Source organism: Canis lupus, chromosome 28 (assembly GCF_003254725.2).
Source record: "Canis lupus dingo isolate Sandy chromosome 28, ASM325472v2, whole genome shotgun sequence".
Lineage (NCBI taxonomy): Eukaryota > Metazoa > Chordata > Mammalia > Carnivora > Canidae > Canis > Canis lupus.
Window position 1 is genome coordinate 16,647,954 of NC_064270.1, and position 21,477 is coordinate 16,669,430.

Sequence of the window (21,477 nt, forward strand, 5' to 3'; positions counted from 1 at the left end):
GGAAAGAACTAACACTTTTACAATATTGAGTCCTGTTTCCAATGTACATGCAATACTTATTTATTTAGATCTTGTATTTCTTTCATTAGTTTTGTAAATTTCTCATATAGATCTTGTACATATTTTGCTAGGACTCCCAAAATCTTAATGGATTCGTTGATCAATCATATAAAAAAATGAAATGTTTCTTGAGATCAATAAAGGTAAGCAATTAAACACCAGGAAAAAGTTTATTTTCTGAATATAGTAGGTGGGTTATTTTTCATAAGTAGATTGAATTTATGTCTTGAGTATGGCCAGTATTTCATTTTTATCCTCAGAGAGTCTGTACCACTCAGAAAGAGGGCAAACCCTAATTGTTTAATGAGTTTTGGTAACTCTTTAGCAATGAATGTTGAAAGATCTGGCTTGGAAAACTTGGATGGTGAATATAAACAGGATGGCTCCTAAGATTTCAGTTGCTTTGACTGTTTTCAGATGCTTACTACTATGAAGTCACAATACAATTATGTCATTCTAACTGGGGAGTAGATTTGATGATGGAAGGGATTGGCATTTCTCCCACATCCTCAAGAATACCCTCTGCCTCCTATTTGTGTAAGGTTGCACATGATCTTCCAAAATCTTTTCTTTAAATCCTACTGTGAGATAATAAGATATTCCTTACCATGCAGTATTCATTTCCGGGTGGGATAAAGTCAATTGCCTGAAATTTCCCATCACAAGCCTCTAGAACTTTATCAAAGGTTGGCTCCTCACCAAAAGTGTAAATATAAATAGATCCCTGTTAAATATACAAAAAGAAAGAAAGAAAGAAAGAAAGAAAGAAAGAAAGAAAGAAAGAAAGAAGAAATATAATGCAATTATTGTATATGCAGTTCAACAAATATTTATTAAACACCCACTGTGAGCAAGGCACTGTGTGGGAAGAGGTGATGGGAAATTAGAGATTAATTTACCTAAGGCCCTGACTTTGAGGAGCCTAAAATCTGGATGCTTAGTTTTTTTTGTTTATTAATTAATTAATTCATTCATAATTTAAAATAATAAATAGGACTTTCTTCTTCTCTCCAACTCCAATCCTTTGTTTTTTAAGTTATAAAACAGAACAAATATTTTTTCTAACCCCCAAAATAATGTCTATTTATACAAAAAATTAGGAAAATGTGGAAAATCGAAAATTGGTGAAGGTAAATTAAGGCTTAGACCATGGTGGGCACTGGTACAAACTTTTAAATAAGCCTTTGTGGAAATTGTGGAGATGTGGCTGCAGCTGTTACTTTATGTTACTTTATGACTTATGACTTTATGACTTCTTTATCATTCTCAGCTGCCAATTCACCTCTCAAAAAAATGTATCCTTTTAGTTGTGACTCTGCCAAGTAACCATAATATGGTGTGGGCACTTAACTAGCAAAGAAGTCAGCTTTCGACTAACACAAGTTTTTCAGGTTTACTCAAGTTAAAAGTGAATATTTCTGTTCTTGTTTATCTGAAAAAAAACAACTCTATAGAGTCTAAATTTGATAGATATTTACTAATTTTACCTTTCATTCATTCCTTCAACAAATATTGAGTGGCTACACTGTGCCAGGCACTGCTCTGGATGCTGAACCTACATCGGAGGACAAAACAGACAACAATTCTCTGCCCTCATGGAGTTTACATTTTGCTGGGGGATTCAGACAATGGACAAGGTGTCTAAATAAGATATACTGTAAGTTAAACAGCAGTGCTTGTAAGAATTAAAAAATAAAGCAGGGAAAGAGGATATGACACGACAAAATAAGAATGTGAACTGAGTATCCAAAAAGGCTTTATGGAAGTGACCTGAAAGACTTGAAGGATGTGGAAGTAGCCCAGTGTCCATCGAAAGATGAATAGATAAAGAATTGTGGTCTATATATACAATGGAATATTACTCAGCCATTAGAAACAACGAATACTCACCATTTGCTTCAACATGGATGGAACTGGAGGGTATTATGCTGAGTGAAGTAAGTCAATTGGAGAAGGACAAACTTTATATAGTTTCATTCATTTGGGGAATATAAATAATAGTGAAAGGGATTAAAGGGGAAAGGAGAGAAAATGAGTGGGAAATATCAGAGAGGGTGATGAAACATGAGAGACACCTAACTCTGGGAAACGAACAAGGGGAAGTGGAAGGGGAGGTGGGTAGGGGGATGGGATGACTGGATGACGGGCACTGAGGGGGGCACTTGACAGGATGAACACTGGGTGTTATACTGTATGTTGGCAAATTGAACTCCAATAAAAAAATATACCAAAAAAAGAATGATAAAAAAAATAAAAAAAGACTTGAAGGAAATGAGGAAAGAAAGGATTCCTGAGATTCTGTGGGAAGAACATTCCAGACAGAGAGAGCACCTAGTGCAAACACTGTGAGGGAGGAACATGCTCGGTGAGTTAAAGAATACGCCTGATGGCCAGTACGACTGGAGCAGGGCAAACAAGAAGCAGGGTAGGGGGAGATCAGGCCGAATGGTGAGGAGAATCCACATCATGAAGGGAGAGTAAAGCATAGTGAGGATTTTGGCTCTTAGTCAGAATAACATGGGGAATCACTGGAAGGCTCTGAAGAGAAAATGGAAAAGTGTTTCTCACTTTGGCTGCTGTGTTGGGGATACAGTTTATTCTATCATGTACTGAGAAAAGTATATTAAAGGCTTCCATTGAGATAATGACTTTGTTTCTCCTTGTCATTTGTCACATTTTGCTTTATATATTTTAGGACTGTTTATTTAATACCTATATATTTTTAATTTTCATATATTACTAGTGAATTTAACCTTTTATTATTCTTGAAATAAAGTCATTTATCTTTAGTTGTGATTTTTGCCAGAACATTTATTTTGTCTAATATTAATATAGCACCACTGGCTTTCTTTTTTTAATGTTCACATGTTAGAACTTTTTCTGCCTTTTTACTTACTTTTAATTTTTTTAAAATTTATTTATTAGAGAGAGAGAGGCAGAGACACAGGTAGAGGGAGAAGCAGGCTCCATGCAGGGAGCCCGACATGGGAATCGATCCTGGTTCTCCAGGATCAGACCCTGGGCTGAAGGAGGCACTAAACTGCTGAGCCACCTGGGCTACCCTTTCTTTCAATTTTCAATTTACCTTCAATGTTTCTGTATTTTGTATTTTTATTTGCTTTCAATTTTATTGTATACTTATACTTCAGCTGTGTCAGTTGTAAATAGTATATAATTGGGTTTTGCTTTTTTAAAAAAATCCAGTATTGCAACCTTTGCCTTTTAACTATATTTATTATTCTGTTTTACTTTTATTGTAATTACTAATATATTTGAGTTTAAATATTACATTTTAATTTATTCTTCTACTTTCTTACTTGTTTTGTTTTTTTCTCTCTTTTCTAACTTTGTCTTGGGTTGCTTTTTTTTAAACATTTCACTCTCATCTACAGTGTAGAAATTTCATCTACTGTTTCAGTTCTTTTAGTGGTTACCTTAGAACTTATAATAGGCATACTTAATTTATAAACACTACAAGGTTACTTAAAACCTTTACTTTCTGTTTGGGAAAGTAAATAATGAACTTGAAACACTTTCTTCCATTTACTCCGTCCCTTCTAGTTCACATTATTGTTGTCTGGAATTTTAATTCAATGCTATTTTTAAACCCAACCTCACATTATTTTTACTGTTTTATATAGGCAGTGTTCATTTACACTTCTCCACACAGTTACTATTACTATTATTCATTCTTGCAACATAATCCTTCCATCTGGGATCATTTTCCTTCTGTCTGAAATACATTCTTTAGAATTTTCCTAGTAATGATCTGGGAGCATCTAAAAATGCCTTTTTTCACTCTTATACTGAAAAGTGCTTTCACTGGGTACAGAATTCTATTAGGTGATAGTTACCTTATTTCACTACATCAAGGGTCAGCATACTTCTTCAACAAATGGACAAATAGTAAATATGTTAGGCTTTGGATGTGATCTCTTACAACTACTTAGTGTGAAAGCAGCCATAGATAATACATAAATAATGAGTATGATTGTGTTCCAATAAAACTTGATTTATAAAAACTAGCAGCAGGCTGGTTGGGGCCTATGCGGCCATAGTTTGCTGATCCCTGCTCTACACAGAAGATAACACTTCACTATTTCTTACTTGCATTATTGCCACAGACAAGTCAGCTGTTAGTCTAATTGAAATTCTTTTGAAATAAACTGTTTTTCTTTCTGATTGCTTTTAAGATTTTCTGTTTTCGGTTTTCAACAGTTTCACTTTGTTAAGTCCAGGTATGGTCACCTTTTTAGTATTCTGCTTGAGAGTGAATAGACCTCTTGAATCTGTAAATTCATATCTTTAATCAGTTCTGGAAAATATCTCTTTAAATACTGTCTGTGCCCTACTCGCTCTCCTCTCTGGGATTCCAATCAAACATACACTGTATTATTCATGTCTCTTATTTTCCCTTCCATATACCCTCTGCTTTTGAATATCAGGGCTACATTCTATATAACTTCTTTTGATCTATCTCCATTCATTAACTTTCTCCTTGGCTTTGTCCAACCCCATGTCAGACATATTCATTTAATTTTTACTTTTTTAGTATAGTTTCTCTTATAGAAGTTCTATTTCAGTCTTTCTCCCTCCTGTTATGTTACATTTTTTTATTGTTTCCTGTCCTCCATAGATATTTTAGGATTGTCATTTATTTGTTATTTATTAAAACATAGTTAGAACAGTGGTTTTTGTTTTTATTTTTTAAGATTTTATTTACTCATTTATTTGACAGAGAGAGCAAAACTAGGCAGAGTGGCAGGCAGAAGGAGAAGGAGAAGGAGACTCTGAGCAGAGAGCCTAATATGGGGCTCAATCCCAGGACCCTAAGATCATGACCTGAACCAAAGGCAAATGCTTAACTGACTGAGTCATCCAGGTGCTCCAGCACAGTTAACTTTGGGTATTTACTTACCAGCAACTGAAATCTTTCTATATTTAAACTTAAGTTTCCTTTAGGCAAAAAATCATTGATCTTCCTTTATAATCCACCTAAAGTCATTGTCTCACAATATAAACTATTGCTAATACTGACTTTTGAGAATCATTCCATTAATTAGGAGTCTAACAGTATAATAATTGAGGTGGATATTTCATTTTACCTTGTATTTATTCCCCTGCCCTTCTTCTTTTACAGAACCCATATTTTCCTTAGAGAATCATCCATAACTCTAATATCAGTCCATGTTTGGTTGGGTTGACTCTACACAGGGTCCAAGGGTAGGCATGTGACTTAGGTCTTGCCAATGACAGCTTAGAATCCTCCTGGACATAGTAATTGCCACAGAGGTAGAGAGGTGACCCAAGTAAATACAATGAGTCTAAATTCAAGGACATTTTTTTGTGATGTCTTTCCACAATTGTCACCATGAGGGAAGAAATAAAAACTGGAGTTGCAGAAGGCTCTCTTGACACTTCTCAGATGGAGAATCTGCATGGGAAGATTGATAGCAGAGAGGAAACAGAACCAAAATATGGTCACAAAACAAGGCCAGCAGCATCAGAGGAGCCCCTGGATTCAGATTAACTCCTTGCTCTTTTAGTTACATGCACAAAAACAAATAAATGAACAAACAAAACCCTCTTTGTTATTTAGGTCTATTAAATTAGGTATTTTTTTCATTTGTAACCTAAGGAGTTCTGACTTGTAGAGGATCACTTTGCAGCACTATGCCCTTCATTCCTGTAGTGCAATGATAATAATAATAATATTTGAAAATTGTCTATCAGGAAATTGTCATCTAGCATACCTTGTCTGTTTGAATCAGCAACATTTGGCAATTTGGAGAAAACCTCATATGTTCCACGGGCTCTTCAACATCAAGGAAAGTCTCTATTTTGTAAGTTGAATCTTTAATAATAAAAGAATACACAAAGCCATCCTAGAGACCAAAAACAATGATATAAACACAGAAAATCAGTCTCAATCAGTACAGAATATCCATGTCAAATGACTAAGACTTATTGACTATCAACCACAGTTTATTTTATTGACTATCAACCATCAATGTTTACATTATCTAGAATGCCCTGTCTTATCTTTATTTAAGCAACTTTTAACCACCCTTCCTGGTCAAGTTTCAATTTTATCTCTTTTGTGACACAAAATTTTGTGACCTAAAATTTTACTGATATCTCCTTTCTTTGAACTTCTCAAGCATCTATCTATTTTTTTCAAGTAAGATCGTCTTTAATAAAGTTGGAATTTTGTTTTATTAGCTTCAAAGGTAGAATTTAGTGATTCATCAATTGCATATAACACCCAGTGCTCAGCCCATCAAGTACCCTCCTTAATGCCCATCACCCAGTTATCCCTCCCCCCTACCCACCTCCCCTCCAGCAAGGGGACTTCGTTTCCTAGACTTCAGGGTCTCTTACAATTTGCCTTCCTCTCAACTTTCATCCAATTTTATTTTTCCTTCCCTTCACCTATGTTCACCTGTTTCATTTCTTAAATTCCACCAATGAATGAAATCATATGGTATTTGTCTTTCTCTGACTAATTTTGCTTAGCATACTACTCTCTAGTTTCATCCATCTAGCATCTATCTTTTTACCACTTTCTTCATTATTAGGAGATAGGGCAAATGAAGCAGTTCATTATGTGGTTTGCATATAGCAGTCTCCTTACTTCAAGGAACACTAGCCTTAATGTGTTAATCATTACTATGTGCGTTTCTTTAACCATTATTATGTGCATTTATTTTCTCCCTAAATACCCAAAGGTAGGAAGTGTGCTGTTTATTTCCTTTAATCTTCTTATCGCATTTCTCACCCTGCTAGAAACAGTAAAAATCAGTTGGTTGGTTGGTTGGTTGGTTGGCTGTAAACAGACTTAGGTTCATTTATTCTCAAGAGGAATTTGAGTTATATTCACAGTAGTGAGGAGGCTTTGGGCAAATTAATCCATCATTTCTAGATTAGATCCCACTATCAAGTATATACATTAGTGAGATGGCTGAGTTCACATATTTGGGAACTGAGGGACAAAACATGCAAGGTGCTTTCTCCAAACTCATCATCATTCTCCATCTCTCATGGAGTAGATGCTCCAACTATTCCTATAAACTATTTGTTTAGTTTTTTAAATTTTATTTTTAAAGTAATCTCCACACCCAATGTGGGGCTTGAACTCACAACACCAATAGCAAGAGTCACGTGCTTTACCAATTGAGTCAGCCAAGAGTCTCTAAACTAGGCTTTAAAAAATGCTAAAAAAAAAAAAAAAATGCCAAGGGTGAGGGGCGCCTATGGGGTCAATTGGTGAGGCATCGGACTTTTTATTTCAGCTCAGATCATGGTCTTGGAGTTATGGGATCAAGACCTGCATTGGGTTCTGCGCAGAGGATAGGGCCAGCTTAAGATTCACTCTCCTCCCTCTGCCCCTCCCTGCTTGTGCTTTCTCTGAAAAAAATAAAAATAAAAGTAAAAAATGCCTAGGGTGGTTTTGAGAAGGACAAGAGTCATAAGAGGTCATTAATGCAGACTAAATGTAGGAAGTGGAGCACTGGGAGGGGGTGCAAGGATAATAGTCTGTTGCAAGTCTGCAGGGGAGGGGAATGGATCACCAGCTGAATGTAGGTTTATGAGCTCAAGATTGCTTCTCATTGATGGAGCTACATCTCTTGTCATCACGGCCTAACTGCTCTCAGGGTCCTGGAAATGCGATCTGTGGCAATGGAAGAGACAAAGCTAATAGTGGTCTTGGGCCATCTACCAGTAGATCTCAGATTTTAGTGTAAGTCAGCTCTGAACTTTAGCACTGATTCCAACACTGTGAAAAGCACTGCAGTCTGACCCCTTTTCATACTTAACTGAGGCTGTATACTCTAATAAATGAGAGCAAAGACTTTGGAGTTTGACACACCTAGGTTCAAGTCTCAGCAACTCCATTTACTGGCTACCAATGCTGTAAGGCTTGGCTCCTTCCTTTGTATAAGGAGGTTATTAATAGTTCCTACTTGATAGCATCATTATGAGAACCAATAGGATAATACAAGCAAAGGACGTAGCATGGTGCCTGGCACAAAGTAGGTGCCAAGTAAATGAAGGCCATTAATGCTAATTCTAATATGAACAATAATAGTATAATACATGTAAGCTAAATGACATGTACAAGAAGCTAGGCTGAAGCTTAGACAAAAGGTTCCATTTGTGTCTGACAACCTAATGTATTTCGTATACAAAAAGGCATGAAGTTGGGTGACAGATATTAGGTGTTCTAGGGGGCTTGTAGTTTTTATTTTTGTAATTATTTAATTTATTTATTTGAGAGAGAGAGAGCACAGAGGGAGAGGGAGAGGGAGAAGCAGATTCCTCACTGAGCAGAAAGCCTGATGTGAGACTCAATCCCAAGATCCTGAGATCATTACCTAAACTGAAGGAAGATGCTTAACTGACAGCCACCCGGGCACCCTAGGCCTGGAGTTTTTAATTCTATTTTTGATTATTTGCAATAGTCTAGATATATGGCAGCCCATTACACTGTTGTCTCTACTTTCATATACATTTGAAAAATTTTCATATAAAAAGTTTCTTAATAGCATCCAAAAAGGAAACAATTTTATTTTTTATTATTTATTTATTTTTTAAAAAGGAAACAATTTTAGTTAATAATCTGATAGAACCTGACATCCCAAATTATGACTCATAATAATAAGTAGCAGCAAGTGGAAATTGTATATATTCTTTTTTTTGAAATTGTATATATTCTTGACAACAATTAATTTTGAAGAAAAAAATAATTACAATTCCAGAAATCAGCACGCCTCCCTTCTGATATGCCATGGTGACTGGACTGATAAGGTTTCTTCTCTCTTTTGGAAAAGAAAAACAAGATAAAACAGGTGGCACATAACTAAAAGTGCAATATAAAGTAATTAATCTCATTTGCTTTCCTAGGACTATTCATTTTTTTGTAATCCTTTCTAAAAATCAACTTCCTATCAGAATATGTGGTATGATGTCTTCCAAACAATGAATAATAAAAGCTGCTCAGCATTGACTACTAATGTAAATCACATGAGTTTCTTTTTAAAGTTCTGTATCATCAGATCTGTGGAACTAACATTGTAGAATTATATAGCAAATATATTTTCTTATTTTAGAAAAGCATTGTCAGAGATTTTAAGATGACAGGAAAAAATAAATAAACCCAAACCTAATTTATTATCCAGCTGCATACTTAAGATTTGTACATTTTATGGTATGTAAATTCAAACTTCAGTAAATAAAGTAGATTAAAAAAGTGAAAAGAAAAAATATTCTATAAGAATAATTGTTATGAATAAAATATTGTCCATGGGGGAAAAGAACAAAAGTAAATTACCTTTTATGTAGACAAACCATGAGAACTATACGATCAAAAACTAAGAGAGGATTCATCAAATTATTTGTTTACTATATACTACGTGCTTGGCATTTTGCCACATGATAAGAAGCATACTGTCCTTTCCTTCAAAGACTATTCACCTCCCAACAGTTCCTTCTTTTCCAATACAAATACCACTAGAGTCCAGGTTCTTATCACTCAAGGCCTAGTCTAGGTGCCTGATGCTTTTGGTACCTGCTTCTAGTATCATCCTTTTTTGGATGATGACTAAATTAATATCCCCATGCACAATTCCAGTTGGGATACATCCCCATTCAGGAGTTTTTGATGTCTGTCCACTGTCAGCTGAATTAAGTAGAAGTACCTTAGCTGGACATTCAAGGTCAGACATGATATATATGTCCCTTTGTTCCCCACTAGCCCCATGTAACACTCAATGCTCCAGACAGACTGGTCCATTTCTTGTATCTCAATCCTCCCCAGTTTTTCTTGTCCACAGATATCATTGCCCAAAACTCCATCTACGCTTATCTATCTGTGAACCCATCCTGCAATGCCCATTTCAAATGCAACCTTCAAAATGACTTAACTTGGCCTGTTTCCCTCATTTGAATTCCCATAGCACTTTGTTAAGTTTCTCTTTAATGAAATTATCTAATCCACCTGGCAATAATTATCTACTTGTTTAATTCTCTTTAATAAAATATAAATCCCTCAAGGGTGGAAATTATAAGATCATATATTTGCCATTTATGTCACCTCTGAGGCACCTTGCTTAGTGTCTTCCACATTGTAGACATTAGACAAATATTTATATGAAAGTATATATACTATACTATGAAAATTATTAGGAATAGTATACAGGAAGGAAATAGTAAACAATATAAGATTATACATGATTAAGTCCTAAATTGTGTATAACATTACAGATGTGACAGAAGTTTGGACATGAGAAACATTGCTTTAGAATTCATTTTACAAAGACATACAGGTGTTAAACTTTGGAGCCAAATGATGAGTAAAACACAGTTCCTGACTTCAGAAAATTGATACCTGATGGGAAAGACAGACATGCACACAGGACATTGTAAAAGCACAGGATGAGTCTCTAACAAGGGAGTGAGTCTGATAGAATCCCTAAGGTTGTGGTGGAGACAGGGAAGGCTCCACAGAGGATGATCTCACTAGGTAAACAAGGAAGAGAAGGACAGCCTAGACAAAGATAACTACAAATGCCAGCAGGTAGAATTTGGAGACAGCACAGGAACAATGAGAACTTCTCTAAGGCTTGTGCGGGAGGAGCAGGAACTGGGAAGGCAGGCCACAAAAGAGGTTTACCTTTTAGAGAGCTTTGGGATGGTACTATGGATACTAGATTAGAGAAAACTTAACCTGGAGGGTAGAGGGACAGTAAAAGGAAGGCAGGGCTGGAGCAGGAAAAGTCAAACTTAATGGCCTCAATGATGTCTGAACCAGAGAAATAGGAGCAGGAATAGATGAGAGGCACTGCCCTGGGGGAAACTTGTAGGAGGTGGTATTTAGCTGGAAACTTAAGGATTCAGAGAGTATATTGGCAAAGGAGTGAGCTAGGAGACAGGTTTGTGAAATGACGAGAAGAAATGACTGGCTAGATCAGAAAACTCATCCTGGTGGGTAGAAGGAAATAATGTCAGTGGAGCAGGTAGGATCAGATCAGAAAGGGCTTGGAACCAAGGCAGAACAGTCCTTGAATTGCATGTTGAAGTGGTCTTTAAGAAGGACGGTTTGACAGGGATGAGACACCTGGTTTGGGTTAGCTGTTGGTTAAGGTCAATGAAGTGAGTGCTAAGGTTGCTGCAGAAATCAAGATGTGAAATACTAAGACAAACTGGAATGCAGAGTACATTGGACAGATTGGGGAGCTGGTGCTGGTGAGGCTCTCTTCTCAAAAGGTCTACACCTAGCCCCTAATGAGTGGACATTAGCTTCTGTGACTAAAGCCCAACCCTGGCCACAGTTGATGGGACCAGGAATGGACAGAAGATCTAAGAACAGATCACATTCTCTTAGAAATTCTATACAAGGAACACAAACGTAATTTTCAAGATGGCAGTTAAACTTAAAAGAGGTCAATGTGAAAGAAGGCCTTGAGAGAGTAGAGGGCAGGAAAGGGCATACTTTGCTTAAATTAAACAGAACAGGCATATATATAGGAAAGGATACAGCTAAGAACTTGGATCTGAAGTCCTATTGCCTGAGTTCAGGTGTCAACTCCACAATTTATTAGTTATGTGAGCTTGGGAATCAATGCTTCCATTTTTTCATCTGTCTCATGGCAATGAAAATGTATCTCTTTATAAAGTGTTTGAAGGGTTACAGGAAATATATCATGTGGAATATAGCAGAATGCCTAAAGCATAGACTAGTCAATAAACACTAGCTATGAGGAACACCCACGGGACCTGGGAACTATGGGATAAAAGAAAAGAATCAAAGATGTTCCCCAAAATAGGGAACAAACATCTATCTTCAAGTGTGAAACCATCACCAATGGCTATACTTCTGGGAATAATGAAATAAAGCAGTTTCTCACCCTTTGCTACTGTGTCTTCTATCTTAAGTACAGTCACTTTCAAGGTTTCTCCATTAATCATTAAAAGATGACCTTCTTCACAGCCAACATATAGGTCACTTGTTGGAGTCCAGCAATGTATAGATGGGTGAAGCGAAGGATATAGATCATCTTTAGGCTTTAGGGAAAGATGAAAAACTTTGTGTTATGAGAGCATTAATGGCTTAAGAGCCAGAGAAATACCCAATAAATAACTTCCAGAAAGAGGGCGGCCCAGATGGCTCAGAGGTTTAGCACCGCTTTCTGCCCAGGGCGTGATCCTGGAGACCCGGGATCAAGTCCCACGTCGGGCTCCCTGCGTGGAGCCTGCTTCTCCCTCTGCCTGTGTCTCTGCCTATCTGTGTGTGTGTCTCTCATGAATAAATAAAATCTTTAAAAAAAAAACTTCCAGAAAGAAACATGAATATAGGCTTATTACATTCATTGGTCCTGCCATTTGCCAAGAGCTAAGTGAACTTATCCTTCCTTGCTCCATTTGTCTATATTTTAATTCAGTAAGAATATATAAGATGGTCTTGCCAACACATTTGGAGTTCTAGTGTTACAGGTTTTCATGAAAATTTTGAGTAGTAACTTCTACACTGTTCCTTGGTAGACTTCTTTGATATCTTGAATCTAAGAAAGTCATTATCTAGCTAAAAATCACTCTTTTTGAGGAAATCTTTCATCAACGTTCATCCTCCTGATTCTGCAGTGGAGGACGGGTATGATTTTCCTGGAGTGGCTAAGGAGAGGTTGGCCTAGATCTTTTGCTTAGTTAGCTTTTGTGGGAAATGAGAAGAGGACACTTGACTGGTTCTGGAGGCCTCTCTAATTTGGTTCATGAAATATCCTATGTGATTTTGATACCATGGAAAACTCAAAGAGAATTTACAAAATCTATGGAATGTACCTAAAGGAAAAGTTGGCTTTGGGGAGTAAAAATAACATGGACAAGGATATAAGGCAAACTTTTCTTGTAAAGGAAGAGACAGTGAATATTTAGGCTTTATGGACTCATAGGTCTCTGTCTCATATCCCTATTATTTTTTTAAACATCCCTTTAAAAAGTGTAAGAGAATATTTTTAGCTTGGAGCCAAACAAAACTTGTCATGGCTTGTTGATCTCTGCCTTAGATGGTAATACCTCAGTGGTATGGCCCTTGCAGCCTTAAATACTCATGTCTGGCAGGGGAGAGCTATCTTTATCAGCATGGGGCAGTTCTCCTTATAAGTATAGGCCTACCTGCTCTCCTTCCTGGGGGTCAAGGCAGCTGTGGCAGCTTTTTAGGGCATATGCTTCCCCTCAGCATTGATTAAAATGTGGCATTCAGGATACTGTCATAACAGTACTCCTTTTTTTCTATTTAAACAAATCAAACATACTAGTTTACACACTTATTTATTTGAGGATGTAACATTTAGTACTACCTGTGCTTTGTGTTATGCTATAGCATTAATTAGAATTGCATTAGTTATAACACAATACTTTTGTTTTCTTTAGGATTGTTACACCTATTGGAACAGAAAACATTTTTTTAATAAGCTATTGGCCAAATTAATAGGATTTTTAAATTCCTTGAGGACTCCATGTTTATTTCATTCTTTCATTCACCTTTTCATTCATCTAACAAATATTTATTGGATGCTTATTAAGACATTCCAGGTACCTTTCTAGGTATAGGGATGTAGCAGTGAACAAAATAGACAAAACAATCCCTGGCCTCACAGGGTTAACGTCCTGGTGAGGGGAAACAGAATAAAAATAAGTTAAGAAGTTAAATATCTAGAATATTATATGTTGAAAAGCACTGTGGAGAAAAAGAAAGCAGAATCTGGAAGAGGTTCCACAGTTGGGGAATACCATAAACCTATATAGTTATTTTTCCATTAAAACAGTAAATAGGGACTCCTGGGTGGCTCAATCAGTTGGGGATCTGCCTTTAGCTCAGGTCATGATCTCAGGGTCCTGAGAGAGAGGCCCACATTTGACTCCCTGTTCAGCTTGGAGCTTCCTTCTCCCTCTCCTCCTTTCTCACTATCTCTGTCTTTGTCTCTCAAATAAATAAAAATCTAAAAAACAAACAACAACAACAAAAAAACCTCAATATATGTAAGCCACCCTTCTGATAATTACTCAATTATTTGAATAATGTATTATGTACTGTCCTTTTAATTAGGACTGGTTTGTTCAAGGTAAAGCAGGTGTGGTACTATCAAAGTAACTATTTCTACTAGATTCTCAACAGATCTAACTTTGTTATGTAATTGATGTTTAAACAAATATTTATCAGATGCTGGTTATATACCAGGTATTGTACCAGGTCCCAAGGGATCCCTCTTCTCAATAGGATGGTCATTTGTTGAGGGAAGAAGACTTATCAACCAATATCAGAATCAGAAAACATGGGAAGTTATAGCAGAGGGGTGTTTAAATATTATGGGAGCACTGATGATAAGAAAGCACTTGGTTCCTCTTGGTGGAATGAAGGAAGTGTGAAGAGAGAATTATCATTTAGAATGGACCAGGAAATATGATTAAGGCAAAAATCATACATAGCAAAAGTCACCATGATGATTCTTTAAAAGGACATATTGACTTTGGTCAATGATTGATCTATTTCAGGCCCTGATAGCCTTGGATTGTTAGAAAATAAATACTTGATTAATAATCTGGCCACCCTATGGGCCAAAAGGTGGGGGCAAAACCACCTGAAAGGATTAAACTGCTGCTGATTGATGACATTTTTGTGCTATCTAATTGAGATTTGACTCACAGGGAAGAGTTTATTCACTGAATGCCATTATTTAATCACCATTATTTAAAAGTTTCTTGGGTTGTATTGATGACATCTAACCTTAGGCTATCTATCACAAAGGGACAGATTCTTACCTGTTATGGCAATGGGCTCAAAAATCTTAAAAAAAACACATACATCTGGTTCTCACACCAGCGGATCTATGTGTATGCAACAGATGGTGAAGATTTAAAACTTTAAATTTTCTGGCTTTATTATGTTAAACTAGTACTGTGTGTGACTTTTGTTACTTTAAGATAAACCTGGGCTTATTTTTCTATTACTCTCTTTCATCAATAAATATGTTTTGTGCCATTTAAAAATGAATTTAAGGGGACACCTAGGTGGCTCGGCAGTTTGGCGCCTGCCTTTGGCCCAGGGCCTGATCCTGGAGGCCCAGGATAGAGTCCCTCGTTGGGCTCCTTCCGTGGAGCCTGCTTCTCTCTCTCTCTGCTTCTCTCTCTGTCTGTGTCTCTGCCTCCCTCTTGGTATCTCTCATGAATAAATAAATAAAATCTTTGTAAAAAATTAAAAATAATAAAAATGAATGTAATACTATATGGATTATGTGAGCAGAAACCGTAATTTTTAATTCTAAAAATTCTAAAAATTTTAAATGAAAAACGTGCCAGTAGTGTTTAAAAACATTTGTTAGCACCACCTCATTGTTCATCTCTCTGGAGTCATAAATCAAACATTTTGATCACTTGAAGACTGAACATGAAAAACTGAACTTAATATTGCTTTAGAAAATGTAAGCATCTAAATATGTTTCAGCATAGTTCAGTTTACAAGCTGAATTCCTATTTAGTGACTTCTGTTAAAAAAAAAAGGGGGGGGTAGATGGAAAAAGAACATTGGACACTTGAGATAAAATTCATTATCTTGGATCCAATTTCTGCCCAGATAACATCTGCCTTTGATTGCTCCCCTTTGACTGCTGGATACTGTTTCTCAGGCCTAAAATAAGTTGTGTAATGTGATGCTGGCCTATTTAGAGGCCTATAATGTGTTTATAGTGTTAGCTATAAGAGACATAATGGGAGTATTTATTGTTTGTAATTTTATAAAAGTCCATAGCTTGTCAATTTATAAGACTCATATAGATCAGTTCATTACTAATTTCTTTGCCATTGGTTGGTACCCAGGTCACAAGAAATGTCATTCAAATGAAGGAATAGAATCAAGACCTTTGAGATCTATTTTTGGTTATGCTTTCACCCATTGTACAGACATAATTACTGTTTTAGTCATTTTTCTCACCTTACTTATCTATCAGATGAAAAATAAATATTGGAAAAATTAATTTCTAGTATAAATGTGAAGCATATGGCTTTATGAACATTCCCTGTATGACTTTTAAAATGTAGAACTTTAGTGTTAAATTTGTTTTCAGAAAAAGGTTAAAATGCACTGAGTACACAAGTCCTAAGAAACAAAGATTTCTGTTTATTATGAGCATTTTAAAAAATGGTGACTCCACATTCAAGTAAAGAAGGCATTTCACAGCATTTTTGAAATGACAAAGAGAGATGCCTGAATTTTATGTATTTTATGTAGGGTTCATCCTGTTGATGCAAAATGTGAAAGATGAGTGCTCCTACAGAAATTTGCTACAGAAGAAGATTCCAGATAGTTGAAAATACGGGTTCCTAGGCATCAAATACTAAACACAGAAACTTTTTTTCAAGCTGTAAAGCCTGATGGCTGATCTATTTGTATTTACTTTGCTGCCCCATTGTGGCTAAGTGTGGTTGTATTTCTCAGGTTAGGATTTGTGCTATTAAAAGGAATTGGTCATCTTCTGTATTTAAAAAATGAATAATCATCCTTTAGAGGAGATACTAAGAGCATACACATCCTTTTCTCTTGCTTCCCAGAGACTTTTAATAAACCAATTACCATATTAAATTATTTTTAACATCTATAGCTTAATTCTCTGGTCAAAAACATTTGGGAGCTACTACTTCCTTTATCCTTGGCCTAGAGCTTGAACACAAACATTAGCATACTATAAATTCCAGAGGCTTAGCAGAATCAAGCTCCTCATCTTCACTCATGTGCTGTCTCTGCTCCCTGCCTATCCCTTGACCTGCACCTGCACCCCAGTCTCCTCATTTACTGTGTTGCAGCCACCACAGATTTTCTTTCTTCAAAAACACTGATTTATCTTCTTTCCCCCAGGGCCTTTGCACATACAGCACCCTTGCCTGAACACTCTTGACCCTGTTTGTACCACTTGAGCCTCCTTGTCCTTCAAATCTCAGGATGAGTGTTGTCTTCCCAGTGGCCTTCCTTGACCAGCATATGTTAATCTCTTCCTCACTTCCATCCCCCTCCTATTTATCCCATTATAATAATTATTGCATTTTTCAATGATTTAATGTATTTCCCTACTTTTGTTGTTGTTGCTGTCTCCCTGATAGAATGTAAGCTCTAAGGGTAGGGATTATGCCTGGTTGGTGATCATATGATCCCACCGCCTAAAACAGTGCCTGTTACATAGAAGGAGCTTGATAAATATGTGAATGAATGAGTGTGTAGCTGTTAACAAACTCCCTTTTGTAGTTTTCTTCCACTATTTTCCAGGGCCTTGATCTTCTCGCTTGGATTTGTTCCTACTTCTGTGTCCCTTGTCAGAGTCTTTTTCTAATTCCTGATTCTTGACAAATCAGTTTCCTCTCTGGCTCTCTTCCCTGATACCCTCTCTCCTCTATCATCCTTCCCCCACTCCAGTGCTCCACTAACCTCCCTGTGGTAATGACTCTGACATCAGTGTCTCCAGCCCTACCTTCTCTATCCTAGTAATAGTTCCGCTTGCCCAGCTTCCACCTGGTGTCTATTGCTGGATGTCTTCCCAGCACCCCAAATCCAATATGTCCAAAACTGAAATCAGGTCTGGGCTCCTTGTTCCTCTTATCAGTACCATCTTCCCAGTCAACCAAACTGGAAACTCCAGAGCCTTCATTTCTTGTAGTCTCCAAGGCCAATCTGTATTGAAAACAGGATGATCCTCTCTGTCCTGCATGTCTCATGGGATGACTATGAGAATCAAATAAGCAAACAGGAAGAGGTGCCAGGTAATTACCCTGAAAGTTTCTGCCTCCTCTCCTACTAGCCCAGCAATGGCTGACAGCGGGAGTATAGGTCCATAGATAAGATCCTTGGCCAATGAGGTGGGGAAAATGACATCTGTTTCATTAAAGAATGAGCCATCTTCCATAGGTAGTTTTACTGACCTTCAGAAAAAAAGAGAAGTCAGAATAATGAGATTAACAAAGACTGGTCACTGATATAACCACTATACATTGGTGATAAACAAGGTGAGGAGGTATTGTAACGTGTAAAAAACAAACAAGCAAACCAGATAAACACCAAGTAGTAGATTTAAGAATATATATCACAAAAGAAAAATAATGTAGTTATAAATTAATATACAGGAGTTTTCAAAAACTTTTCAAAGTTAATATCTAAAGTGGGAATTATATACATTTGAACATTGGTGGGACTGGGCAAATGAGCAGCAGCTGGGCAAATGAGCTGCAGCTGAGTCGCAGGGGACTGTGGCAAATGGGAAAGTGTGTTCCCTCCTAAAGGAGTAGGTGTCATTCAATTCCAGCCAAGAGGGTTTGTTGAGAATTCTGGTTTCAAAATTTCAAGAGATTATCATAATCTGGATATTTATGAGAAATCTCTCAACGTATTAAATGTTGGCAATTAATTCAAATAAAAATCAATGTGATTCAAAATAAACATATAGATCTTCCTCAATTTATGATGGAGCTATGTTCCAATAAACCCATCATAAGTTGAAAATACCCTAAGTAAAAATGCATTTAATACTCCTAACCTACTGAACATCATAGCTTAGCCTCACCTACTGTAAGTATGCTCAGAACACTTACATTAGTTGGGCAAACTACATTAGTTGCCAACTTACAGTTGGTCCCAATCATCTAACACAAAGCCAATACATTTTAAAATAAAGTGGTGAATATCTCAAGTAGTTTATTGAATACTATAATGAAGGTAAAAAACAAGACTGGTTGTAAGGGTACAGAATGGTTGTCAGAGGATAGGCTGTTTATCCTCATGATCATGTGGCTGACTGGAAACTGCAGCTGCCACTGCTTAGCATCACAGGAGAGTATAGGAACACATATCTTTAGCCTGGGCAAAGGCCAAAACCCAGTTTGAAATACAGTTTCTACTAAATGTGTATCACTTTGGCATCATCCTAAAGTCGAAAAATCTCAAGTGGAACCAATCTAAGTCAAGGACCATCTGTATATGTAGCTACCTTTGCAATCTCTAATATCAAGAATTCATTTTCAAATCTACCCTATGTCTTTTTAACCCATAATATGGTTTAAAAGGGGTGTGTGAAGAATTCATGGCTTTATGCATTAAATTCAAAATTTCCTTGGTTATGTTTTATGCATGATAAATAATTTTGAAAAATTATCATGTAAAAACAGTATCTACTAGTCAAATATAAGACTTGAGTGTTTTCTAATCCTGCTTGCTTTCTGAACCAGGACAATCCACTCACCTTGTCTCTCACTTTATTTGCTTATAGAAAAATCACAACTCAACATTCAGAACTAGAGGAGAATATTCAAAGCAAGCAAAAGGAGAATGCTGGGATAAATTACTGCCTACCTGGTAAGAATTTGATAGAGACATTACTCATTTATGAACATCTCTGCCTAGAGACAGATTTGACTATTCATTCGGTTCTTATAAAAATGAAATCGAGACACAAGGAGTACTGAACAGAAATAAGTATCTTTCTTTAGGGTTCTGCATTTAGACATTACATTTTTCTTAAGAAGGCAACTTTTCAAAAATTTCAATTTCAAGGATACACATGTCCAATATCAACTTAGTCTTTGGCTTTGGGGAATATACTGAGAATAGTCCATTCAGATGCACCTTGAGCATTTGAACTCTTCTTAACAAAGGCACCATTATTATTAATCACCAGGACATTGGTCATAAAATTTCTTTTTGACCTAGTTCTATTTAAACAGGTAACTCATGACCTCACTATATGGACTGCCCTTCTGTTTGTAGATTATGTGTCTGAAGGCAAAATCTATGTTTTACATATCTAAAAGTTTCTTATATTTTATGTTCTAGTTAGGCATCAAAGTAATAGGAGCAAAAATTCATAACCATCCTTTTTATAAATAAGCATGTTTTGGAATACTAAGAGCAAATCAAATTCGGTAAATTAGACCATGTTGGGAAAAGCTCAAGGAAGACTTGATATTTAAAAGAAACTCATTGAGAAATCAAGTCATAAAGAATCCTTTCAAAATGCAAGCAATCACTCCAAGGTAATTAGATACGTAGAAAGATGTTATAATTTAAGATGTTTAATATGTACATATAAAGCCAGTTAATTCATCAAATTGATGCAATCACATTACATGAATGCAAACTAAGACCACTACTTGGCTGTGTAGTCACTAAGTCTCTTACTTTGCTTTGAGATAATGCTCCTGGTTACTTCTTTCAATGGTCCACACAGTCACTGCACTTGGACTTGATAAGCACAGCTGGTGCCAGTTCATAGGGTTAAAGGTCATCTGGCTTACATCCGTACCAGGTTGTGACTTCTTGCACAAAATGACACTTGATTCCCAGTTCCTTAGAGGGTAATTGTGTTTTGTAAAAAAATAATTCATTTGAACTTCGCATCTTGAGAACATTTATCTAATTATTTGAAAACAATTCACATAAATTTGAGCCTTAATTCGTGATACAATTTATTTAATCCATGATATTAATATCAAATTAATAACTATGCTTATCATTATACTGTACCCTTCTAAGCAAAATAACTATGTGTTTTAAAGACATTACTCTCTCATTTGCTATCGAGGCTATTTTATCCTCCTGGTTAAATTTGAGTTTAACTCATCCAAACCTAGAAAGTGGAATATATCATCACACTTGCTGAAAAACAATTGTCTAAGTTTCAATATGCTAAATATGAATAATCCATATTAATCTGTATGTACTATACACATTGATACCAATTAATCATTTACTGAGTTCTAAAAATCATAGTACTAGTACTTTTTAATTTAATTTTATGATTTATTATTTATTTATTTATTTATTTTTAGAGACAGCATGTGTGAACAAGGGCAGAGGAAGAGGGAGAATCACAGCAGACTCCATACTCTGTGCAGAGCCTGACATGGGGTTGAATCTCATGACCTGAGCTGAAACCAAGAGTCAGACTCCTAACCCAAGAGTCACCCAGGTGCCCTTAAAATCAAAGTACCAGTACTTTAAAATATTTCATTCATTTACCCATTTGAGAGAATATCCCGAATCCTTACCATGGGTAAAGTCTTTTGCTAGATGAAATGGGAGGAAAAAATAAATGAGCTAACTCCTCCTCCAGGAGCCAGCATTCCATTCAGACTTGAGACTGGGAAACTGGAATTAGTATCTACCAAGCTCGCTCTGCCTTTTGGCACCCTTGTGCTCTCACTTCCTTCCACCTCTATCACAAATGTCCAGTCCTTCATGTCAGCCATTCTATTACTGGTATCATGGGTTCCCTGGATCTTTGGACTTTCTGCTTCAGATGCCTGGTCAAACCATCAACCCTGGATGGATACAACTGAAAGCCCAGGCTGCTACGGACATAGGGATAAAGATCATAGGACTATGTG

The 21,477-nt window shown here is 36.4% G+C and overlaps 1 protein-coding gene and 1 long non-coding RNA gene across 4 annotated transcripts in view; one reads left to right on the forward strand and one right to left on the reverse strand.

The window, feature by feature from the left end:
* CFAP43 (cilia and flagella associated protein 43) overlaps positions 1–21,477 on the reverse strand; it is a 112,785-nt gene that overhangs the window by 77,424 nt on the left and 13,884 nt on the right. For 2 of the 3 annotated variants that reach the window (XM_025467121.3, XM_025467119.3), the window contains exons 4-9: positions 20,270–20,437; positions 17,871–18,021; positions 11,967–12,123; positions 8,812–8,879; positions 5,814–5,945; positions 668–784 (exon numbers count right to left, since the gene is read on the reverse strand). In XM_025467121.3, the coding sequence (XP_025322906.3) occupies positions 668–784; positions 5,814–5,945; positions 8,812–8,879; positions 11,967–12,123; positions 17,871–18,021; positions 20,270–20,437 (793 nt within the window). The remainder of the gene's footprint in view (positions 1–667; positions 785–5,813; positions 5,946–8,811; positions 8,880–11,966; positions 12,124–17,870; positions 18,022–20,269; positions 20,438–21,477) is intronic. The other variant, XM_025467120.3, reaches the window with a different exon arrangement.
* On the forward strand, positions 491–21,448 carry LOC125753930 (uncharacterized). Its single transcript, XR_007406876.1, has 3 exons — positions 491–1,997; positions 19,362–19,447; positions 20,920–21,448. It is a non-coding gene; the product is annotated as an uncharacterized LOC125753930 (long non-coding RNA).